The sequence below is a fragment of the Daldinia loculata genome, assembly GCF_022478755.1.
Source record: "Daldinia loculata strain CBS 113971 unplaced genomic scaffold F4817scaffold_3, whole genome shotgun sequence".
Classification (NCBI taxonomy): domain Eukaryota; kingdom Fungi; phylum Ascomycota; class Sordariomycetes; order Xylariales; family Hypoxylaceae; genus Daldinia; species Daldinia loculata.
In genome coordinates, this window is record NW_026054857.1 from 311,272 (window position 1) to 332,933 (window position 21,662).

The window sequence follows — 21,662 nt, forward strand, 5'->3', positions numbered from 1 at the left end:
CCGCCCCGCCCCGCCCCCCCCCCCCCCCCCCCCCCCCCCCCCCCCCCCCCCCCCCCCGCCCCCCCCCCCCCCCCCCCGCCCCCCGCCCCGCGCTCGGATCAAGAAAACCCCCTTGCAGGTGAACATCCGGTACCGTAGGAGCGCATCTCGATTCCTATAGCGGTCTACCAATCAGGGCTCAGCACTAACACCAACTCGAACGAACCAGCAGGCATTCCGCGAGTTCTCTCCAACAGCATGGCTGCGGCACCACCAAATTGACGAATACCAAATACGATTTCTTCTTCTTACTTTCGGCGCCCCCCAATTCCTCGACTCGAAACTACCTATACCTCACGTTCGTGTCTCGATATGTACATTTGAACATGTTGTGCATCCCGTGGAGTTTCAAAAGCAGGCTGCCGTGCTGTTGGCGTACTAAGCTCCGTTTGGACTAATCACAGTCTTCCAATTTGATCCTTCAACTCTCTAACGATCAAGAAAGGATCGTTCCTGGGGTGTTTCTTTACGTGCAGCTGCCTCGTAGGTAAAAGATCCTATGCGGCCCTGGCCTAAGATCCTTACCCCTCGCCGTCGTTAGCAGGCCAGCTAACTACCTACTATCTAGTTAGTCTTCTAGACCAGGAACAGAAACCAGCACTGCGTTTCTATTAAAAGAAACGAAGCTGGAAAAGAGACACAAGCCTCATAATTATGTATGCGCTAAATCGGAGAATTTCATCGCTGCCAAAGCCACAGAGATGTCCTAATTTAGCCTTCTATTGCCCAATCGCGGCCAGTTGCCGTTTAGATCAGGGGTAAAGTAAGCGCCTCGATGGTAAGCAGCCCTGCCGCGTCGAGCTACTACTTCGTACACACCCTCCTACGACAGTTCACGCATACATTACACGCAGGCGGGACAATAACCGCATCGGCATATCAAGACTGTCAAAATCACATGTTCGAAATGGTATGTATTTCTTTCGGGCCTGGGCGACGAGATTAACGACCGTTACAACTTCTTAATCAATTAATCGGCATGGCTCCTATAGGCAAGAAGGAGATTTCCTCGGTGCAAAGGTAAGATTAGTGGTGCAGCAATAGGAAGGTGAGAGAGCTGGTGACTTCAGCTCGACTAGACCGGCCGCGGCCCTTTATAGAGTGGCAGAGTGGCAGAGTGGGTAACATCGCATCGCATCGCATCGCATCGCACGTCTATACCTTGCTTGCTTGTGTGTTATGCATGTCAGACGGAGGCTGGCTTACTTACTTACAGCTAGACGCATGCCAGCGAGCAAGCCTTCCACGTTTTTTTCAGTACGCAGGCCATTGCTGCCGGTATCCGCTTCCTACCTGAGGGCTCGGAGGTTGTCTAACACGGGGCCTGCATTCGCGTTTACCTATTCGATCGCGTAAAAAGATAGGCGTTGATCGCCCCCTCAAACTAGTATTGGATCTTTTAAGCCGCCTAAGCAGATAATCACCTCCGCTCTATCAATAACCCTAACCCTATAATACCGCCTCGGTCATACATACGTACCTACGTACGTATAACTAGCGCTTAGGAGGCTCAAAGTCAGCAGCTAGCATCCAGCCTCATCCAAAATAAGTAGGATTAAACGGCGGCGGGTTTCTTCCGCGATATATTAAGTACGGAATCTCACGACGGGGTCTAGTTTAGCTTCATAACGCGCTTAATCCCCCAACTACTACTAAGAGGAACTAGATAGATAGACCTTTACGTAGCGCCCTGTTGGCATACGAGCTTTGCGGTTCAAGCAAAGCAAAGCAGAAAAAAAAGAAAAAGCTATCGTCTTATTTGGGCGTGTCAGCACGCTAATCTCGGTGTAGAGATTTCGTATTGGAGCAGGCTTGATATCTATATACGGCGCCGCTTTAGACATTGGTCAGAGTTCTTATCATCCATTCATCCTTCACGACGAATCCGCAAGGCTACCTACCTATCTATCTATCGTAGGCGATTCTAGAAACTATTCTAGAATAACTCCAATGGTTATCTCACGGCCCAATTCTTCAAACCTCGTGTAAAAAGGGACCCCAAAGCCACGAGACGCCGCCGTAGAACTATCCAGATATATATATATATATATACGTCGCTAAGCGGTCTAGTCTGCGTTGTGGAAGAGGCGCATTGGAGGCTATTACGTGATTAACGAAGACTAGGACGAGCGGATCTACGGCTGAGGAAATCTACCTATGTATACTGCTGCTTAATTGTGGGATTCTGGCTTATGTAGAGCCGTATATTGCGTGCTAGGCGGGTTGGGCGGGTTGGGCGGGTTGTAATAGGAATCAATCAAGCTACCTCATAGATTATTTCAGATAGAAGGCTACTAAGAACTGCCATGGTAGATATGTAATCTCATTTCTTAGGGCCAACACAGGTATCTATGATACGTTGTATAGCAAGAAACTACCTAAACTACCTAACTAACTATTCATTGGCGTGCCTGTCACTCTTTTATTCTATTCTATTCCATTATATCATCATAATCGAGTTGCCACTGCCGTTAACTTGAAAATTTCCGTGGCCCTGGCTGACCAAGGGGTTGCTTAGCCTAGTAACGTTAATACCCCTTCTAAACTACCCTGCATATCAACGTGATAAGTGAACAGGAACTTGGAGATATAAGAAAGGTAAGGTGGATAACGAGATGATTGAGAAAGGGGGAATGGAGGGAGATAGAGAGATAGAAGAAGAGACAAGAAAAGGAAAGAGACTTATACTACACGTCTTACTACGCGTGGAGAAGAATTTACAGATAACTTCGACCCGTGAACTCAGCTCATATCTTATTAACATCTACTTCCACATCTACAAGAAGTCCAGCTTTCGATGAGCTAATAGAGGAAGACGTCGAATTAAGGAGTTAGAAGGCGTCGATACCTATTACCGAAGGTCAAGGCTCCCATTCTACGTTCACACTTCAGACAAGCCTTTCATTTAACAATCACCCCATACAATAGATCAGGCCAATAAATCTATTCCGAAGACCAGTCGGCACGTGCCAATGATCTCTCTTCATCAGCTCTGTTTGTTCTGTCTTGTCTGCACCAAGACCTATCGAGTCTACATATCAGCCCTACCGCTCTACCACACCACCAGCAACGTCTCGAGAAATAGTATCGTCCCCCTAGCCCATCACCTACTCCTCTTTCACTTTTCTCATCTCCATCTTTTATCTCTTCCCCCCTCCCTTTCCACCCTTCGTAAAAACACGCCGGCGTTGTCCCCGTGTGGGTTAGGTCGTCGCAGACGTGACAAAAAAGTGAGGAAAAGAAACAAAATCGCAATGCTCTCAAGGATATCATTAAATTTCCTACCGTGAAAGACAGAAAGAAAAGTAGAGAGCCGCCGTAACACCTCCTTGGGGAGAAGGAAAAGAAAGGTCGAAACAAAATCCAATGACGAGCCAAGAGCCGTGTGGCAGCGCTCCCAACTAATCGTATGGTCATGATCCCTGCAAAAATAAAACTCCGGACTTAGACATGAATGCTGTTGACTTCCGCGTGGTCTCACTGCCAAGCCGGCGAACCACACTTGTCCTTCGGTCTAGTATGTACAAATATCGAGTACAAGTATGGGTGGCGTAAATAGGAGAATTCCAAGTGGGTTAGGTGAAAATGTTATGCGTATTCTCGATGATAAATTGCACGGCAAGATTCTTAGCGTGCATATCTGTCATTTCTCGCTCGATATTGTGATCTCGCATAATAGTCGGTGCGAAGACCACGGCAAGATTCTTCGGGGTCATCTATTCAAATATTAGCCTAGCCAACTCGATATAAAGCAATATAATGACTCACAAGATTCTCTCGTTCTCGCTCAGAGACACGATGAAGATGGAACATCAGGAACTCAAGACAGTCCTTATGTTGAGGCGGGAGCTGCTGGAATACACTCTGCAAATGGGTGCATTTATCCGCATCATTTGCAATTGCTGAATTAGGCAAGTTAGTTTTCCTTCAACACTCGAACGCTTGTTTAGCTGATACTTACAATTCGTCTCAAGTATGCGATCATAGACATCAAATGTCAGTAACGGCGTCGGTAGTTTCCTGAAATACTGTTTCAGCGCGCTCGTTACCGCCGTGATATCTATATCTGGATCCGAAATATCGAAGTTCTCATTCTTATCGAATCCTTCCTGAATGGCCTTGGTCTGGGAATTTCCGCCAGTCTTGCGGTAGATGCCTTCCATATCCATACCCCTCAGCTCGACCTCTTCGATACAGCGTGTCACAACGCACGGAATTTGGCGGCGTTCATAGTCAGCTCTCTCTGATAGATCGGAACCGAAGAGAACACTCGGTGCTTCTGCAACAGCCGGGGATGACATGTTCGTTGCCGTTATGGTTCTCGGGAGCGTGTTCCCTTTCTTAAAGCCGAAGAAACCTTGACGACCACCATCTATGGGCTGGCGATTTTGGCCGTTAATAACTGTATGCGTAACTGGCGACTCAATAGGTACAATGGTCATATTGTAAGGGAGACCAATGTTCTCGCCGGCCATGCCTAGCTGCCCGTGACGCTCGCGCTCTGGCTGTTGGAAGGCAACGACTGTACGGTTCACACCCTTGGCAATGTTCTGGGCCATGGCTTTTGATCCTTTCTTCCAGTTGAACTTCTTGACTTGGCCCTTTCCTATCTTAACCACAGTCGGTCCAGACTCAAGGATTGGTTCTTCTTGGTCTCCGCCAAGGATCGTCGTACCGGTCTGGATGCTGGAACTGTCTAAGCTGATCGAATGGTTCGACGAACCCTTGTGTTGATTGTAAATTCCGAGCCCGTTCGGAGGTGACTTAGGGTCCGAATGATTCTTGAATCGTTCCTGGATTTGGTTTGTAAGATCGTTGTTCAAGTCGGCCAACTGTGCATTCTTAGACACCAGTTGTTCAAATTCCACTCGAGCACGATCTCTTTCCGCAATTGCTCTATTCTTTTCCTCAACAAGTTCATCTCGCTCAGTGTGAAGTTGCTCGAGGCTAGCTGACATAGACTGCTTCAGCTTCTCGAGTTTTTGTACAAAGTCCTTCAGTGCAGATTCCTCCAACTCGCGGGGGTCAATAGGTCGCTTAGTATCCTTGGCCCTTTCCACGTATCCAGCCAGTACTTCCAACTGACGAATCATTATCTCGGTTTGAGTATCCAACACAGAAACAGTCTTGCGCTTCTCCTCTAACTTCTGGTTAAGATTCTTCAAATCTTTCTCGTTATTGAACTGGCGCTCTAGTTCTGCTACTCTCTGTTCCGAGTTCCGTAGGCGTCGTTTCAACAGAGCCGGGTCATCGTTTGGATTCACCGACAACGGGCTATTAAGGTCATGTATGTTGGCATGTAAGGCATCTTCCGCTATAGGGGTCTTAGGCCAACGAGGCGATGTAGTAGTACGGGTTGTTTCGCTGGCGCTTCGCGTATGGCCAATGCGAGGAAGATTAGTACTTGACTCAGTGCTATTAGTCCGTCCATGTCGCACCGCGTTCGAAACCCGGCGAAGAATGGAAGAAGAACCCTCATCCGTGCCTAGGATACGAGCCATATCTTCATCCATACTGAAGTCACCACCCGCGCTCCATCTGGGCAATTTAGGCGATGTTTTGGGTTCACCATTCGAGTTCACCGACTCCTGACCCGCAGTCGATACTGGTGGAGCAGGTGGTGCCCTAGGGGTCATATAAGGATCGGAAGGCTTTTGTTCGGAAGGCCGAGAGGCTGTACCGTTCACTAAAGAGTGTTAGTTAAGAATAGACTGCCTCGCCTTGTTAATAAAACTTACTGTTTCTAGAAGCCGCAGGTGGGAGCTCTTTTCTGGCAACAGGCTTTCCATTGTTGCTACTTGGCATGGTTAGAGAATCGTTAGGTCGCGCCTCGTCATCTTCTTTGAGGCGAGAGTCTTGTGAACTACGCGGAGTACCCGTCTTATCGCCTGCATTCAAATGTTGGGGCAAACTGTTCCTTCGGCTAGAACTGCTGCTATCCCTAGAAATAGTAGAGTCCTGAACTGCATTTGATTCAGAGTTCGTCCGCGAGTTTGCCTTTTTACTCTTCGGTGCTTCCTGCAACTTGAAATTATCCGAGGGATGAGCCTTTCCATTCGGTGCCTTCTGAGATCGGTCTTCTGGGGGAGATGATTTCGGTGGCGGGTTCTTATCGCTCCTAGAAGACTTGGAAAGCTTCCTCCCTAAGTCTTTAGGAGGTGGAGCCTCATAATCTAATGAAGATTGCCTTGCCTTCTCTTGGAAAGCAATATGCGGAGTGGACGACTGTGAAGTATCCCTTCGGTCCGGACCAGTAGTTGGCTTGGGGGGATTGAAGTAGTCTTTTTCCTTTGGCTTCCTGTTAGGGTCGGCCAGAGCCTCTGAGGTCGATCGAGGAGTTGTGGACGGCACCGGGCTTGGGTCCAAAGCAACGGGGATGAAGAAACCTTGATCATCGGCAGCGTTACTACCTCCGACCTCACTACCCGGAAATACAGTTGAGTTCCGATTATTGCGATAAGCCCGCGAAGGAAGAGACAAGCCCTCGTCTCTCCCACCGTGATCGACCGAGCGTTCGGGGGATCTAGATGGTCTCGAATTGCTTCTTGACGAGTCGTTCCGAGGGTATCCCGGTCGTGGTCGCGGCGACAGTTCTGTAGGCGTATCGGAATCGGGATCAACCCTGTCGTTAGAGAAGGCATTCGGCGGTATTGCATTAGGAGGGAGTGCCGGGAGAGATTTGTCAACGATCATTGGCGACGCATCTTTTTCGCGCGCCTTTGCCTGGGCGGCGGCTTTAGATTTCTTTCTACGCCGAGCCATTAGAGATTCATGGCAGTTCATGCAAAAAATTCCTTGTGATGTCCTCGCATATCGGAGGTTTTCAATTTTCCTCTTGCAATTTCGGCATCGGAAACAGGCCGCACAGAAAGCCTGGTCTCCAGTAAGTATCGCGAGGTCTTCAATCTTGTCGCCGCAAGCGCTACAGCTGTAAGTGCAGTTATTGCAAATAAGTGAGCCATCTCCCAGCAACAGAAGGTTCGCATCGGAGTCGAGGAGGGTACCGCAAGTGTTACATCGGAAACAATTGAGATGCCATCGGTTTCCAGCTGTATCATGGTCAGAACCGTCGTACATCAACTTGAACAGGTTTTTTGGGCCAACGTAGTGTCTGGAGGTTAAGGTGAGATATAGGAATAGATATAGAACCTACCTAGTTCAAATGCTTTACCCTCTTCAAGTATCTAGATTAACAGTAGAACTTAGCAATGATATCCCTCAACAGATAAATGCCCTTCTCATACCTCTCCGCAGCCTTTGCATGGAAAGACATCATCGCTGTCCATCGGAGCTTCTGTATATTCATCCATCATGTGCCGTTATTGTATGTAGTCAATCCGAATTTATGTCCAAAGCAAGACAATGTAGCCAACAGGTGGGTAACTTGATAGGTTGTCTAACTTATAGAAAAGTGTCGAATTAAGGTCGGAGAGTCATAAAAGGCAATCGAGACGGGGCTATCGCAGCATGGAATCTGTCACCTAGCAACCTCGAAAGGGGACAGCTCGAATATACGGAACGGTAAAATACGAAAGGTAGGTCGAGCGCGTGAACGAACTCTCGCTAAAGGTCGGTATAAGGAGGTGTATAGGATCTACGTCTGTCGGAGAGAATAACCGGGTAGTTTCTCGGAGACTTGATCGACAGGACAGCAAGGAAGCAATAACAGAGGGTTGTCGTGGTAGGTATCGAGGTCTAGCAAGGCGCCACTGTGTATTGCGCGTGGTGAATTGGTACGTGATTACAAGAGTCAAAAAATTTGAGGCGTTGAATAGTAGTAGCGAGCCAAAAGGCGAGACAGGAGAGGCGGACAGGTGAAACCAGCCCACATAGAAAAATATGGCCACGGGCCGTATAGTGAACAGTATCAAGAATCAAGAATCAAGAATCAGGAATCAGGAATCAGGAACAGGATAGTAGAAGAATCTAGGTTAGCTTGTCGATTTCATGTAAGAAAGGGAAACGTGATAATCGTGACAAGCGTGAAATGAATTATTGGGTTCTGTATTCTGGGATACTCGTGCGAATCCAATTCAATGATTGATTCACGGATGCTTAAACTGATAGGTAAGTTCGGAGTGTACAAGAAAGGGGGGGAATCCACGGCATGGAGGGGATACATTTACAAATTGTGGATGGAGCCCAGTTTGTTGGTACCAGTCTTCTCCTAGTCGTCTCAGAGATGGACCCTTATTACTCAAGTGGGACAGTTCTGGTAACGGTGTACTACATGTAGGTATGTACAGTACCTAATACAGGTACTGTACTTGAAGTACCCACCAACTGAATACGGATTGTCCAATGACAGATCATATGTACTTATCCGTGCTGTATAATATTTATTTTCACGTTTGTATCTGTTTTTACTTATATGCGTGAATATTTATATGAAGCAAGATATTTTTAAACATTTATATTTTATATAATTCTTATAGTATCAATATAATGTATTTTAATTGTTAAAGATAAGATTGAATATTAACAATATATTGGATATGCTGATGTTAAACCAGCCTACCTTGGTAAACGCTAGACAACCTTAATAATATGCAGGTACCTAGACTTGGACAGAGGCAGGTCCAATACGGACAGGCACACGTATAGGAGGTACTTACCTCATATGCATACTTCCATTACCAATAACCGTAAGATGGAAGGTCCCAACTTGGTAACCTAAAACAACAGTAACCGTGACTAAACTATGATACCTAACATGAGCTTAAAATTAGCCGGATTACATAGAAGTGTACTTGTATTACAAGGGCAGCACTTTTAACTTTGACAACAATAAGATAGTTGGGATGAAGGTAGATTACAGATGAGGCAGAAATCTTATCATTCACAAGCTACAAGCTAAGGAAGAGTGTGCTGCATGCTGACTTATTCTAGAATTTGAGGCGACAGGATCGCTTAATAGGGCTGAAGAACAGCGCATCTACCTGCATAAGTTCTCCTGTACGTTTGTTCTTAGGTACCCTCACAAATACGTACGGTGGCCGTCATTTCCAAAGGGTAGGCCAAATCAACACCCATAAACTCCTCGCTATTTTAGGTACATTAGCAGTTCTAGCTAGGTAGGTAGTATACCCCTTTCATTACATGAATAATAAAATCATCCTCCATTTTCCCTTCTCCATTATTTCAGCCTTTATTGCCAACAATTACTTTATCCCTTCAGTTGTTATTTTTACGCACAACAGTAGAATGCAAGTAATTGAATCGCATTTTATTGCTTGATAATTCCTAATAGGTTGACTATTGAAGAACAGGAGGAGGCGACACGAAACAGGTCTAGGTAATCTATCCATGTATTTGGTAAGAAAAGGAATCCTTTCTACCGTTAGCCGCATCCTAACCTCAATACCTATAGCTTAATGGCTAGTTGTCAAACAGATAGGCTATACTCCTATAGCGGCAATGTGGAATAAAGATGACTTGTCTCTTTTGCGGCACGACTCATGCATCGGAATCCGCTCTTAAGCAGCTATGCTTTCAATCCGATTCTTCATGCCCTCGCATGCCCTCGTATACAAACACGCACATAATAGGACAATGCATTGTCGGTCAAATGAGACCGCCCCAACACTAACGATGTTCTGTACAGGAACGTGGCGGACTTTGTGCTACGTACGAAGTCTTGGTACCTGCTTAAAGGCGGTCTAGCCCACTGCCCAAAGATCGGCACTGCAGAGATTCCCCATAATATCATTTCTCCTCAGATGGCATTCAGTGGCTTTTCCTCGAGAGTCACAAAAGGAATCGTCTACCTGCGTCAACCCGGGCTGCCGGGGAACGCGTTGTTCTGTAACACGAGGCAGAGGAACAGCCATGATCATAGCCTACACGGTCCCAAAAAGCTCTCCAAATATCGCCTTTTCTCTCTATACGTCTGATGGTTGCTCGTCGTCACTAAGCATCTAAAGCATCTAAGGCTATTTTTTACTTACAAGCTCCTAGTCGGTGGCTTCGGGTATTACATTGAAATACATGGCGGTTTCTTCCGTGCGCAGCCACGCAATGTAATCCCGGCGTTGATCTGGTTTAGCAGACAGGGGATAGCGAGTTAAGACCCATTCAGGCGCGCTAAAACGTGTTTCAAATTGAACATGGGACGCTCTCATTCAGCCACGAACCGATTCAGACAAATTATTCGACATCACCATTCTTTCTAGAAGTCTACGTAAGCCCACAAGACGTAGGCATCGAGGATGATCTGCTTACGCCATGCGATATCTTATCTTGAGCAAAAGAAGATATTCTTGATTATGCAACGGTTTTAGGCGCACCTGATCGTGCTTAAATTCCGAATCTACGGATTTATTTCCATGGTCCCCTCACAACAGTTGGCTCTTACATTAGCTGTCTCTTTACTGGATGTTAAGGAGTTGAAATAAGACCCCTGAGAGGTGGCGTTCGGTAAAGTATCCTAGAAAGTGTCAAACCTGACAGGCAGCTCTTTTTTTAGTCGTTATTATAAGAAGGACGTTATTATCAAGTTTGTCGTCCCATCATCCGTCGAACTTGTCTTGCGCAATAACAGAGCGCATGGTCTATCCCAACACGTCCCCGGATCGGTCCAGGGTCGATATCCTATTGTGTAAATCAAGAACAACCGATGAGATTAGTAGCGGATCGCTTACAACACATCGCGCCGTTTCAAGATTGCTCATCATGTGCCACCACACTCACTTGAGACTTACCACCATCCGAACCTCAGCCCTTGTCAACCCAGTAGGTCGCGATTGTATCATCGACCCGCCCTTACAGCGTGCATACACACATCATCTCGGGTGCGCCTCATGAAGCATGGATAGCAGCTATTGTCAACTCTCTCGATGTTACCTTTTATTATTAAGTCGGTCCCGGGGAAGTGGATGCAAGCGCAGCTACTCGTCGCAATGTGGGATAGCTAACCCACATGGGAATTATAATTTTGGCAGTTTGTTTCTCTATTCGTCCTCACGTCAAGGCCCCTGACCCCTTTCATTTCGACGTCTACTTAGTACTCACGCTATACATGCAATTACTATCTCTACCTAGGCTGAATCGTCGATCTACCTAATAACGGAGGCAACCATTTATGTCTCGGACCGCATGATGTGAGTGCGGTGAGATTGCGCCTGGAACCGACGCGTACGAGCCTTCTCGCGTGCTATTATGCCCCTGCCGTTACCTATAAAATTCCATGTTTGCGATCCAGGATTCGGGACCTCTGGGCTGGCGGTAGAAACGCGGCATTGAGTTGCCGTGCCAGTATTTCACTAGACGCCTTGCGTATCGTCTAATAACTATCATAAGCTACCGGGGATTCTTAAGTTGATATTTATATCATACCTATCTGGGTAGAACGTAGTAACTATACGATAACTTTACATTCTTCCGAGCGAAACCGAAACTCGAAAACATCGGGATCAGGACAGTTCAATAAGATTTTACTCAGATCTACTATTAAAGTTAAGCGGACGGATGCCACAACGGGTATTAACAATAGTGTGATAGAGCGCACGGTTAGTGGATAATAATACCCGATCTAGATCTTAGGACCCCAAAGCTCAGTCGTCCATAGATCAGTAACGCCAAGAAAAAGGAATATCCGTAGAATGGTGATAGCGAAAATACGAAACCAGATCGCAATGCGACGTGGCCAACAACGCGGCCAGCCAAATAACGTCAAACGGTCATACATTATGCTAGAGCTTACATACATGTATGTATGAACAACTCCTAACTGCCTCAACCCCTTAGTCCTACGATCCACCTCTTAAGCCCGTCGATCATTTAGATTGCTGTACATCATCATAAGAACCGGTCTAAGTAGACGCATAAATATTTCCGGTTGTTCTTAATTGCATATCGTCGACTTTTTGATAGAATGTAAGTTATTCGATGATCAACGATCACTATTACCGAGTTATAGGGATAGAGGCTAAATTGCATAGGCAATCCGTTCTGTGGACAACTTTCATGATACCTACCGAGTCGACGATCTCATGTGTATAAATGGGTAGCTCCCACCGAGTCCCGCCTTCGGTCAGAGATGGTAGATGAAAATAACTTATCTGATTGTCTCTGTTTGCTGGACTTGTCCAACGTCCGTTCATCTATCCTATACATACTCCTCCTTACTCCCTACTTCCTTCTATAGTACCAAGAAAGGGAAACATCCCGAAGAAATGCTAGGCACGACATGCTTCGAGCAGCTCACATGACGAAAACTGCCCAGAAACAAATATGTACGTACGCGTATAGCTAGGCCACGTGCGCACGAGTATATTATCGCCAAGCAACTCAACCCTTACATTGCCTTCTTGCCTAACTTACACACTCCATATTCTTGTTTTTGACTTATGAGATGAGCTCCTTGCATGGGGAATACATATGGAAGATCGTCACCGGGCAAGCGCGGCCGCAGAAACCTGCGGCCTTCCGCGCGGGACGGCGTGGACGCGAATCGAATCAGCGCCAGCCAGCGCCTCCAGGCACCGGGAAGAGAGGGCTGGCGATGCCGCACGTAGCCTAAGGTTGCGTCTGAGCATAGCATGACCTGGTCTTGGGGAATGAGAAATTCCCCGACGGAAACGGTTGGTTGCCGGACTGTTGCGACTTGTCCTACACACCGTTGCTGGAGCCGGAATTATGCGTTGGGTACCTAAAGAGGTAGGTAGACGGCACGCACATATGTCCCTTTCCCTTTTCCCTTTTTCGTCCAATGCTATAGGGCCCGTACAGACGGACCCGCGCACAAAAGCTGATATTAACAGCTAGGTAAGCTAGCTTGTGCTCTCATAACACAGATTTATGCGGAGTTTAATGGGCTATTATAAACGAGATGTTTCTTCATAATAGTGTTCTCTATAGCGTCATGAACAGTATACGGGCTCTTTAATCTACATATCCAGAGCTAAATACGGTAAGGATAGAGAGTAACTTGAAATATCTATTATGAAATGGAGATACTGTCGTAAAGATAACTATAATTTCACATAGCCCCAGGTCGAAGAATATGGTCCTAGACCATATAAGTGGCCTAGCTATAAAACTAAGAGGTCACTCATCTATAATAATGGCAAATATAGGAACTACGTAATATCAAGCCCCCGTGCCAAGGTTTCTATCCCGGGGTTAAGAGCTGCATATTCGGACTATACAATATCCAATCCTATCAGCACACGAGTAATTCCTGTCGACGAGCCATGGCTTGTTCTGAGACATCTCATACTTACATACATTAAATGCACATTACCTATGTATGCGCTCCACAGCCAAACCCAGGCCAAGCTCGAATAACCCGACCAACCAGCGCATCCCACCGAACTCGACCCGGAAGAGTAAGCCAGGTAGGTAGGTAGGTAGGTCAGTTACCTGCCAAGCTAGCAACGCCACCCACTCACGCCGACGTAGACTCCGACTCCGACTCCGACTGCGGCTCCCGCACCATAATCGTCAGCACGGCCTTGCCCCGCCTCCCCGCCTTCGCTAGGTCGTACTCTAGCCGGTCCACGGGCTGGAAGCCGAGGCGCTGGTACAGCGGCACGGCTAGGGGTAGGGCTTCGAGGTACGCGGGGATGCGCTCCTTGTCCGCGAGGGCGAGGACGGGGCGGATTAGGGAGGCGGCGATGCCTCGGCCGTGGTGGGAGGGGTCGGTGCAGATTATGGAGAGGACTGGGGGGGTTGTTGTTGTTAGTGTGAGGTTTGGAGGTGTGTGTTGGGATAGGGGAGGGTAATGAGAAAATGAGAGAAAAGGGGGTAAGTATAAACAGGAGTAAACATTCTCACATACCCAACTTCTCATGCGCCTTCCACTTCTCCCCCATACTCTCCAGCCCGTCGAAAAACTCCTCATAAAGCTTCTCATCCGCACCCTCCGGCGCCTTTAACTTCTTCTTCTTCTTCCCCTGCACGCCTCCCCCTGTCTTCCCATCCCCCTCCAGCCCAACCTCATCGTAAACCACAAACCCCTCCCGCAGCCCCTCCATCGTCCTCGGCGGATCCCACTTCGCGAACGCGACGACCGCGCCAGAAGACGCATTCGCGATTTTAAATTGCTGCGTGCCCGGGTCGCTGAAGCGGCCCCGGATCCGGGACGCGTGCCATGTGCGCATGACGTCGGGGGATGGCGACCACCAGTATGTGAACTCGGGGCTGGCGGAGAAGGCGTCCATGACTGTGTTGGTTGTGGGGGGTTAGTTAACCTGGTTGGTTTCCTTGGTGTAGATGCTGTCTCTTGATTTGAGGTAGGGAGATAGGTAGGTAGGTACCCTCTACATGTCTATACGGACTAAGAGTAGCCAGGTATCTACATAAGCCTCCAAAGATGCCGTATACGCTACACGGTAGGGACCGCTTAAAGCCCAGGCTTAGGTTTTGAAGGCGTACTTTATAAAAAAGAAAATATATATAAAAAAACTCACTATATTATTTAGGTAATTAGTAAAATAATCTAACATATATAGGTAGGTACGCATATCATCAACTTCAAAAAACCAACACACAAACTCACCAAACAGAAGTCATCCCCGGCGTATCTTCCGGCGCACACCGGGCCATCACAAACCCCTCCGGCAACAAATCCGACGGCTGCGGGAACGGAAGCGCCATATTCGTCCCACCAGCGCTATAATGACAGCGACCCCAGGTCGAATTTAGTATCCCCGTAAAAAGAAGTCGGAAGAGCTTAGACGTAAAATAAAGACGGCGTTGGTATTCTTAGTTTTGCTAGCATTCCCTCCTGAGCCCTTATATCTGATCAGATATACATATGTAAGAAAATGTTTGGTTCGTTTATTTATCGCGGATATAAATATAAGCAGGTATGTGGTGGACATAAAAGACATACGTGTTACGGCCTGTTTTATCACCTCGGTGCGCCCTTTGTGCTGTCAAGAGTGGGAAGTATGGCGACTAGCCAGGGGGGTCCTTTTATTAGGTAAGCATACGTCGAGATATATCATGCACAGCTGTGATTTGCGTATAGGGCATGCATAAGTAAGTACCTACCTAGGTAGGTGTGTAGTTAATACCACCTATCTAGGACTTATTTTACCAAATATACCAGCTATACGAACACGGCAAGGCATCAACGTCATTCATCAGTAAGTCTATCATCTATAGAGTGAGTATGGTATGTCTAGTCATTGCACAGATTCAAGAGTTACATATATACAACAGGATATACATCTAACCTAGGCACGTATGTCCATCCTGAGGAGAAGTTATTTACTCCTCTACTTCCGGCCAGATGTCTCCGTCTACATCTGAACCGATAGAATCAATGTCGAAAGAGTCCTCCTTGCCCAGGATATCTAACTCCTGGCGCGAACGCAGCCGTATCATCGACTTTATAGCTCGGACTACCTGTACGCAGTCCTTCTCTATCTCATGGAGCGTCGAAGCAAATTCTGAAGACCAAACGCTGAGCCTGTCTAATTCCATGTAGCCTCGCGTGAGGTGATACAACGTTGTAGAGATGGGCCGGAGATGTCGTGGGCTTGATCCTTTTCGCCGGAGGTCTAGGGGTAGCTTGTTTTTCACGCTTTCTCTATGGCGTACTAGAAACCATCCAGTCCAGTTTGGCATTAGAATCTCTTCGCAGGTGGCGAATGCTTCCTTGTAGTCTTTCAACTGAACAAGTGCTTGTATATAGAAGTTCCAGTTTTGGCTGTCTAGCTCAAATCCTGCCTCACGAACTTCCCGGACTATACTCCGGATGCCGGCGGCATCTCCCTTTTCGAAGAGAAGCTTCTGCATAATCATGAGACCACTTGATAGTACGTATCGATATTTGGCCGAGACTTTTGGCGTGTGAGGAAGCTCTTCGACGTAATCGGCTGACCGTGCATCCTGCTTTGCAGTTTCGAAGAGCAGCTCCCATGTCGTTGTGACACGATCGTAATGCGCTTCTTGGAAATCTGCACGCATAAGAGAATTGAGCATCGTCACAGGCAAAACTCCGTCCAATTCTTCATAGCCTTGGAAAATGTAACGGTAAAGGTCGACAAGCTCCCGAGCCCCAGCGAAATCTTTGAGCTCGGTTAGCATGGAAACCATAGTACTAAAATGGGACTTCTCGGCATTCTGCTGCAACAGCTCCCCTGCCTTGCTGTGCAGGCGCCCAGGTATTAGTTTGTCTAATTTCTTTCGTCGGTTTAGACCATATATTCTGTAAAATGAACGGAACGCTTCGCCAAGCCACTCCGTTGGAGTTAAACGGGCTCGTTGCCACGGTGGTAGACTCCTAAATTGCCCAAGCGTTTGTGTTAATAGGAACAGACTCTCGGATGAGCTGGGAAACCCATAGTCCTGCATCATCTTGTCGAGCCGCAGGACCGCCCCAGGCTCTCCCGTCACGAGTAGGGCACCCATGACAATATGAAAGTGCTCGACGGTAACCGGGAAAATATTATCCCTCAAAGCCGCCGTTAGGAGATTTAGAGCATGAAGAGATTGTCGACATATAGAGAGGCCTATAAGTAACTGCTGGTAGGTGTAATAATTGTAAGGGATTTCCTTGTCGGCCATAAGAGTAAGAAGTCTGTTGATGGCAGCAAGATCTCGGCGAATGGCGTGGTAGTAAATGAGCTTGTTCCACATCTGGGTATCAACAATCCCTTTACTCGCGGCGCGAACACATACGTCTTCAGCAGATTGCATATGGTCATTCCGGCAGTACGCATCGACGATGGCACCAAGAATGGCCGCGTCCGCTTGTCCACCAAGACTCAATAATTGGCGGTATAGGTCAATTGTGAAACCTAGATCGCCTCTATCACCCGTCATTTGCATCATCGTCCCGTAGCTATAACGGTCCCATTTTCCCGCTGCCACCAGGTTTTCGAAGGTAGATATCGCTCCATCGTAATCACCTGCCTTGACATAAGAGTTGAGAAGGATGTTCCAATGGTGTGTACTATGTTCAAAGTGGAATAGCTTCGAGACATCATCAAAGATTTGCTGCGTTTCAATAACTTCGCCTCGGACGGCGTGCACGTGCAGGAGGTGTGCAAATATATCGTCGGATTGAAGGGCAGGAAGTTTAGGATCGTCGCGGTACAGATTGATAAACTTACGCCAGATCCCGTAGACGGGCTCTGTGTCTCCTCGAGACGCATAGAAAGCCAAGTATCTCTGAAATGCCCTGAAAGAAGGAACGGTATGAAACTTATGCCAATCGCCCCATAGCATTTCTATCCCAGCGTACTTCACTGATACTGGCACAGTTAAGTTATTATAGGCCTTGAACATTTCGTGAAGAACGGGATGGCTCGGCATGCTCCCAGGTGAATCACGATAGATACGATATACCTCAATGCCGAGATGTTCCTTGCCTCTATAGATTACAGTTCGTAAAAATTCCTCGAAAGCTAGAGGGTCTTTCGTTATGCTGAGCAGAGGGATAACTTGAGCGTCAGTACACGACAAAAGAGCCCTGCGGACTAGAATCCTCTGAAGTGAGTCTAGCGCCTCCCAACTAAACTCGGCGCTGTCAAGTTCTCGAAGTATTTGCCGACCATTAGCCGCGAAGTCGAAGGCTTTTTCAGCAAGGCCAGGTACGAGAGCAACATGTTTCAATTGTGACGTTATACCCTCAAAATTCCATCTCCCGGCCATGTCAGGGTAATACTTTTGTATATCTGTTAATACGGCGAGGTGAGAAGAAGGAGCTGCATTTTTTAAGTGCGACGAAATGTCTTCAAAGTCCCATCGTTTTGTCATCCTGGGGTACAGTCTCCATACATTCTTCAACAGCTCCAGCCCCGAGGACCGTAACGCAGTGGCAAGTAGCAAATCAAGGGAATCGATTAAGGGGGGGAGATCGATGGCACTATGCTCCAGCCCTTTGGTGAATATCTCAAGCGCCCGATTGGCGTTCTGTAGGCCAATTTCGGCCGTAACGCCCGCGACGAAGATCTGGCTGGTCCATTGTGATAGAGGTATTTGGTGGAATAGCTCCGAAACTTTCCACGAGGCGGATAATCGATCACTTTTCGAGAGAAAAAGTAGCACTTGTCGTATGTAAATGGCTTGCGACGGCTCATCTAAGGCCTTATAGTTATGCCAAACACGATCGGCATCTTCAAAGTCGCCCTTCTTCAGCAAGTCCTCGAGAATCGTAATATGGTCGCCGTCTATATCGAAATGGTTAAGACCTCCCGCCATAACATCAGACTGTGTCTGTCTCTCATTAATTTGGACGCCCCTCTCTTCATCCATCTCCTCGATAGCTACACCCCGAATTCTGCCCGATTCTGTCGCCTCGCTGTCTTTGTAGGTGACGCCATCTGGGTTAGCCGATACGCTGCTATCGGGTTCGTTTGCTTTCAGGCTAGCGGTGGCTTCAGATCCGGAAGGACGAACCTGGCGCTTAGAAAATGACGAGGTATATAGGCGAGGCATGATTTTTCCAAAACGCTGTCCATAACGGAAGCTATTAGGACGGGCAGAGACGAGTGAGGCCGGAGTTAGGCGGCGCATCAGATTCATGGCGCCGCTTGGATATAGAAAATCGAGAAGAAAGGCTGAAGCGCTCAGGACGGAACCATTATTCTCTTCGGGTACAGAGCCCGTGGTAAGATTAAAAGTACCATGCATCAAAGCTTGCCAGGCAGCAGTAAGTTCTATGTCAGCGGCTCCGTGCTGCCAAAAGGCGTTTCGAAGCTGCCTCGAAGTCCGAAAGGACTGGGCGGCGCCGGGAACTACTCGATGGAAACCGCATGGTTCCAAACTGGCGGCCGTCTTCTCCAGCATCGGGAGGGGATGGTCTATAACAACACAACACAACAGTCGGCAAGTCGAAAAGATTGGACGGGGTATTAGGTTATGTTATTATCCTTCAAGACATCCTCGAAACTGTAATCGCATGGACGTGAGTATGTATAGTTGAAAAGTATAGGTCAAGGTTGTAGAGCTCCTAAGGTTCTGGCGCAAATTTATTAGGATATAAAGTTGAAGAAATTATTAGGTACTTACTATACAGCATCTCATACTGTAGTCCAATTAGACTAGACTCATATAGTCTCTGTCCCTAGTTCACATATATAGAATAGCCAAGTATAAGTAGTAGAGATTGAGCATCATGTCTGGCTTAGGTCGCGATAAAAAAGATGTAGTCTTGGTTTAAAAATTATACTTTGCTTTACTTTTTGGCGTATCTTTTTTTCTTCTTTTTTTTTTGTTGCAAGGTTTATCGCTAATCTGCCCCACTTGAGCCACAAGCATTACCTAACCTGCTAACTCAATCTGACCCCACGTCAAACCGAATTTTGATCGTTGGAGATTGGGAGATTGAAAGCTGGCCCAGCCCAAAAACCAAAAACCCCACCACATCAATCCACCAGTCCACCAGAGACGTACATTTGATTTCAACCCTCACTACTTCGTACCGCATATACATTAATTTGGCTGTCGACTGTCGACGCCTCGATAATATCGGTACATCATGGATATCACAAATTTTGTGGTTTCGGCCAGAAATCAGGCGCTTTTATATGGCGACTATACTACTTACCACAAGCAGCTGGTCAAGAAGCTACACAAATGTCGAAAGAGGTTGAATATTGCTACTAAGAACCGCGGCAAGTTTACTAAGAAAGACCCCATCACGGCCGAGGATCTGTCAGAGAACCACGAGTATGCGCAATCTGGCCTATTAGTTGTTGTTGTTGTTTTTTTTGAATATCGCTGACGGGAACGAGGTACCTTCATCTGCAATTGTTGACGGCCGAGCGTGCTTGGGCACATGGTATGAGGTTCAAGGCCGTTCACTCCACCGATACCAAAGGCATTACAGGCAGAACCCGCTCCCATATCATATCGAGACTTGATAAAGGTGCCCGCGCCGCTGAACATCTCGTACAAATATTATCCGAAAGCTCTGTGACAGGAGCTAGCGACACTGACATCCTAGAAGCACGTGCGTATGCTTCTATGATACGAGGCGCCACCCAATTCGAAAAACAGAGCTGGGAGCCATGTCTACAGAGCTATGCGACCGCCCGAATCATATACACAGCGCTCGCTACATCTATGAAAGGGGACATCTTTAAAGACTTGTTGGCCGACACCATCGACCCTTCTATTCGATATGCGGCCTATCAGACCAAAATCTCAAGGATCCAGACGATACCGACCATCGCCAGAAAGGCGTTCCCTTCTTCTGACTCTGCCTTGGTCGAGCAAATAAATAAATTAGCCCCGGATCTACTTAACAAGAGCGATTTTGATACTCAAAAGGGCCAAGTCGGTGCCCCGAACGCTCCTCAGACCATCACATGGAGGTCCCGAGAAGTCAAGATTGAGGATGCAGCTATCGCGGTTGCGCTGACCTCGATAGATACAGCAACCGCACGACTGACGGAGAAATTGGCATCTTCCGACGTTATATTACCAAAAGAGATGGCTGCTGCATACGATGAAGTGCTCATAGCTAGTCAGGATGCGGTAGATGCCACCAAACACGCTATCGACGAACTGAAAGAGGAGGGCGTATCCCAGGACGACGCTCGAATACAAAGTCTACAGATAACTCGCACCGCGGTTAACTACCAGGTTATCAGCTGGAGAATCGGTCGCAATCGAGTCTTGAGTGGAGAGCACGACGGCGCCTTGTTAGACTCGGCTCCTACAACTACTCGAAAATCCAAGAAAGATGCCAGCTCTCGAAAGCCTAGGATAGAGCCACCCGGCAGGAAGATATCTCGGCTCAAAGACAAAGTTGTACTTTACGATTCTACGCTGCAGAGCATTGAGTCCATTAAAGAATTACCTGGCGTTGCGGCTGACAGAGACCTATCAGAACAATTAAGCGCAACTGCTAAATATTTCCATGCCCTCAAGTCAGTATCTACAGTTCTTATACTCGTATTTTCGCGCGAATACTTATAGACAATATAGATCTCTCTCCATTGCGAGGTCGCACTCGCTAGCCAACCAATCGCGCAATGCTTTAGTTCTTACCAAGCACGCATTTGACGAGTGTGAGCAATCAGCTGCGTTTTTCTCCAAGAAAGAGGCCTCTTCTTTAGAGTCCTCGCCCCGTAACATAGAGATCCGGCCAGCCGATATCCAATTCCTTCACAACCTCTTAAAGGGAGAGCTTCAAAAATGCAGAGCGATTGTTGAAATAGATAATCTACGGCAAAAGACGACGAATGCGACCCCGCCAAGCGCAAGAGCTCCGCTCGTGCAACGCTTATTCGAATACCCAGCGGAGGGTGTCGACTTGGAAAATCTCGTCGAGTTCCCACCCAAGGTGAATCCTATTCCGGTGAAGCCTTTATTCTTCGATGTTGCTTGGAATTACATAGATTACCCTGGAAAGGCCCCAGCTGCTGCCCCCGAGCCCGAGCAGAAGCTGGAACAGCCGGCGCAACAGCAGAAGAAAGGATGGTTCGGGTTTGGAAGATAGTTCAGACCAGCCTGTTATCCTCCAATGCCTACGTGAAGTAGACCATAAGTCAGCAATTCATATAAGACATTGGATTAAATCTCATGTATCCTTGCTAGTATTCATTTCTGTGACTGTGCCCCTAGGGGTTAACGAAGGGGGTAGTGCACTAATCTTACTAAAGGGCGGTTTGCAACAGTGCATGCCTAGTATTGAATTCATACATCCCTTGCCATTACCA

At 47.4% G+C, this 21,662-nt stretch overlaps 5 protein-coding genes across 5 annotated transcripts; 1 reads left to right on the forward strand and 4 right to left on the reverse strand.

The window, feature by feature from the left end:
- Positions 1-2,920: 2,920 nt before the first annotated feature.
- Positions 2,921-3,627, reverse strand: F4817DRAFT_131380 (uncharacterized protein). The gene has a single exon (XM_049297756.1). It carries the CDS (start codon positions 3,454-3,456, stop codon positions 2,983-2,985), a length of 474 nt encoding a protein of 157 aa, XP_049163175.1. The 5' UTR covers positions 3,457-3,627; the 3' UTR covers positions 2,921-2,982.
- Positions 3,472-7,668, reverse strand: F4817DRAFT_131366 (RhoGAP-domain-containing protein). The gene is made up of 6 exons (XM_049297755.1): positions 7,284-7,668; positions 7,193-7,223; positions 5,778-7,088; positions 4,001-5,725; positions 3,808-3,941; positions 3,472-3,755 (listed from the first exon to the last, which is right to left on the reverse strand). Exons 1-6 carry the CDS (start codon positions 7,350-7,352, stop codon positions 3,615-3,617), a joined length of 3,411 nt encoding a protein of 1,136 aa, XP_049163176.1. The 5' UTR covers positions 7,353-7,668; the 3' UTR covers positions 3,472-3,614.
- A 5,758-nt stretch (positions 7,669-13,426) lies between these two features.
- On the reverse strand, positions 13,427-14,201 carry F4817DRAFT_311700 (uncharacterized protein; the record flags this gene model as incomplete). Its single annotated transcript, XM_049300028.1, has 2 exons — positions 13,427-13,701; positions 13,820-14,201. The coding sequence occupies 2 exons, from the start codon at positions 14,199-14,201 to the stop codon at positions 13,427-13,429; spliced, it is 657 nt and encodes a 218-aa protein (XP_049163177.1).
- Positions 14,202-15,119: 918 nt separating this feature from the next.
- On the reverse strand, positions 15,120-19,172 carry F4817DRAFT_324532 (uncharacterized protein). Its single transcript, XM_049301654.1, has one exon. It carries the CDS (start codon positions 18,781-18,783, stop codon positions 15,256-15,258), a length of 3,528 nt encoding a protein of 1,175 aa, XP_049163178.1. The 5' UTR covers positions 18,784-19,172; the 3' UTR covers positions 15,120-15,255.
- Positions 19,173-19,331: 159 nt separating this feature from the next.
- Positions 19,332-21,661, forward strand: F4817DRAFT_324534 (uncharacterized protein). Its single transcript, XM_049301655.1, has 3 exons — positions 19,332-19,665; positions 19,731-20,870; positions 20,929-21,661. Exons 1-3 carry the CDS (start codon positions 19,475-19,477, stop codon positions 21,440-21,442), a joined length of 1,845 nt encoding a protein of 614 aa, XP_049163179.1. The 5' UTR covers positions 19,332-19,474; the 3' UTR covers positions 21,443-21,661.
- Position 21,662: the final 1 nt, after the last annotated feature.

Excerpts from the sequence above, each read along its gene's own strand:
- F4817DRAFT_131366 (XM_049297755.1), bottom strand. The coding sequence starts at position 7,352 with ATGATGGATGAATATACAGAAGCTCCGATGGACAGCGATGATGTCTTT. Across the intron at positions 5,726-5,777 it reads ACCTGCGGCTTCTAGAAACA|TGAACGGTACAGCCTCTCGG; the intron begins GTAAGTTTTATT and ends AACACTCTTTAG. Across the intron at positions 3,756-3,807 it reads AGCGAGAACGAGAGAATCTT|ATGACCCCGAAGAATCTTGC; the intron begins GTGAGTCATTAT and ends ATATTTGAATAG.
- F4817DRAFT_324534 (XM_049301655.1), top strand. The coding sequence starts at position 19,475 with ATGGATATCACAAATTTTGTGGTTTCGGCCAGAAATCAGGCGCTTTTA. Across the intron at positions 19,666-19,730 it reads GATCTGTCAGAGAACCACGA|GTACCTTCATCTGCAATTGT; the intron begins GTATGCGCAATC and ends GACGGGAACGAG. Across the intron at positions 20,871-20,928 it reads AAATATTTCCATGCCCTCAA|ATCTCTCTCCATTGCGAGGT; the intron begins GTCAGTATCTAC and ends TAGACAATATAG.
- F4817DRAFT_131380 (XM_049297756.1), bottom strand. The coding sequence starts at position 3,456 with ATGACCATACGATTAGTTGGGAGCGCTGCCACACGGCTCTTGGCTCGT.
- F4817DRAFT_324532 (XM_049301654.1), bottom strand. The coding sequence starts at position 18,783 with ATGCTGGAGAAGACGGCCGCCAGTTTGGAACCATGCGGTTTCCATCGA.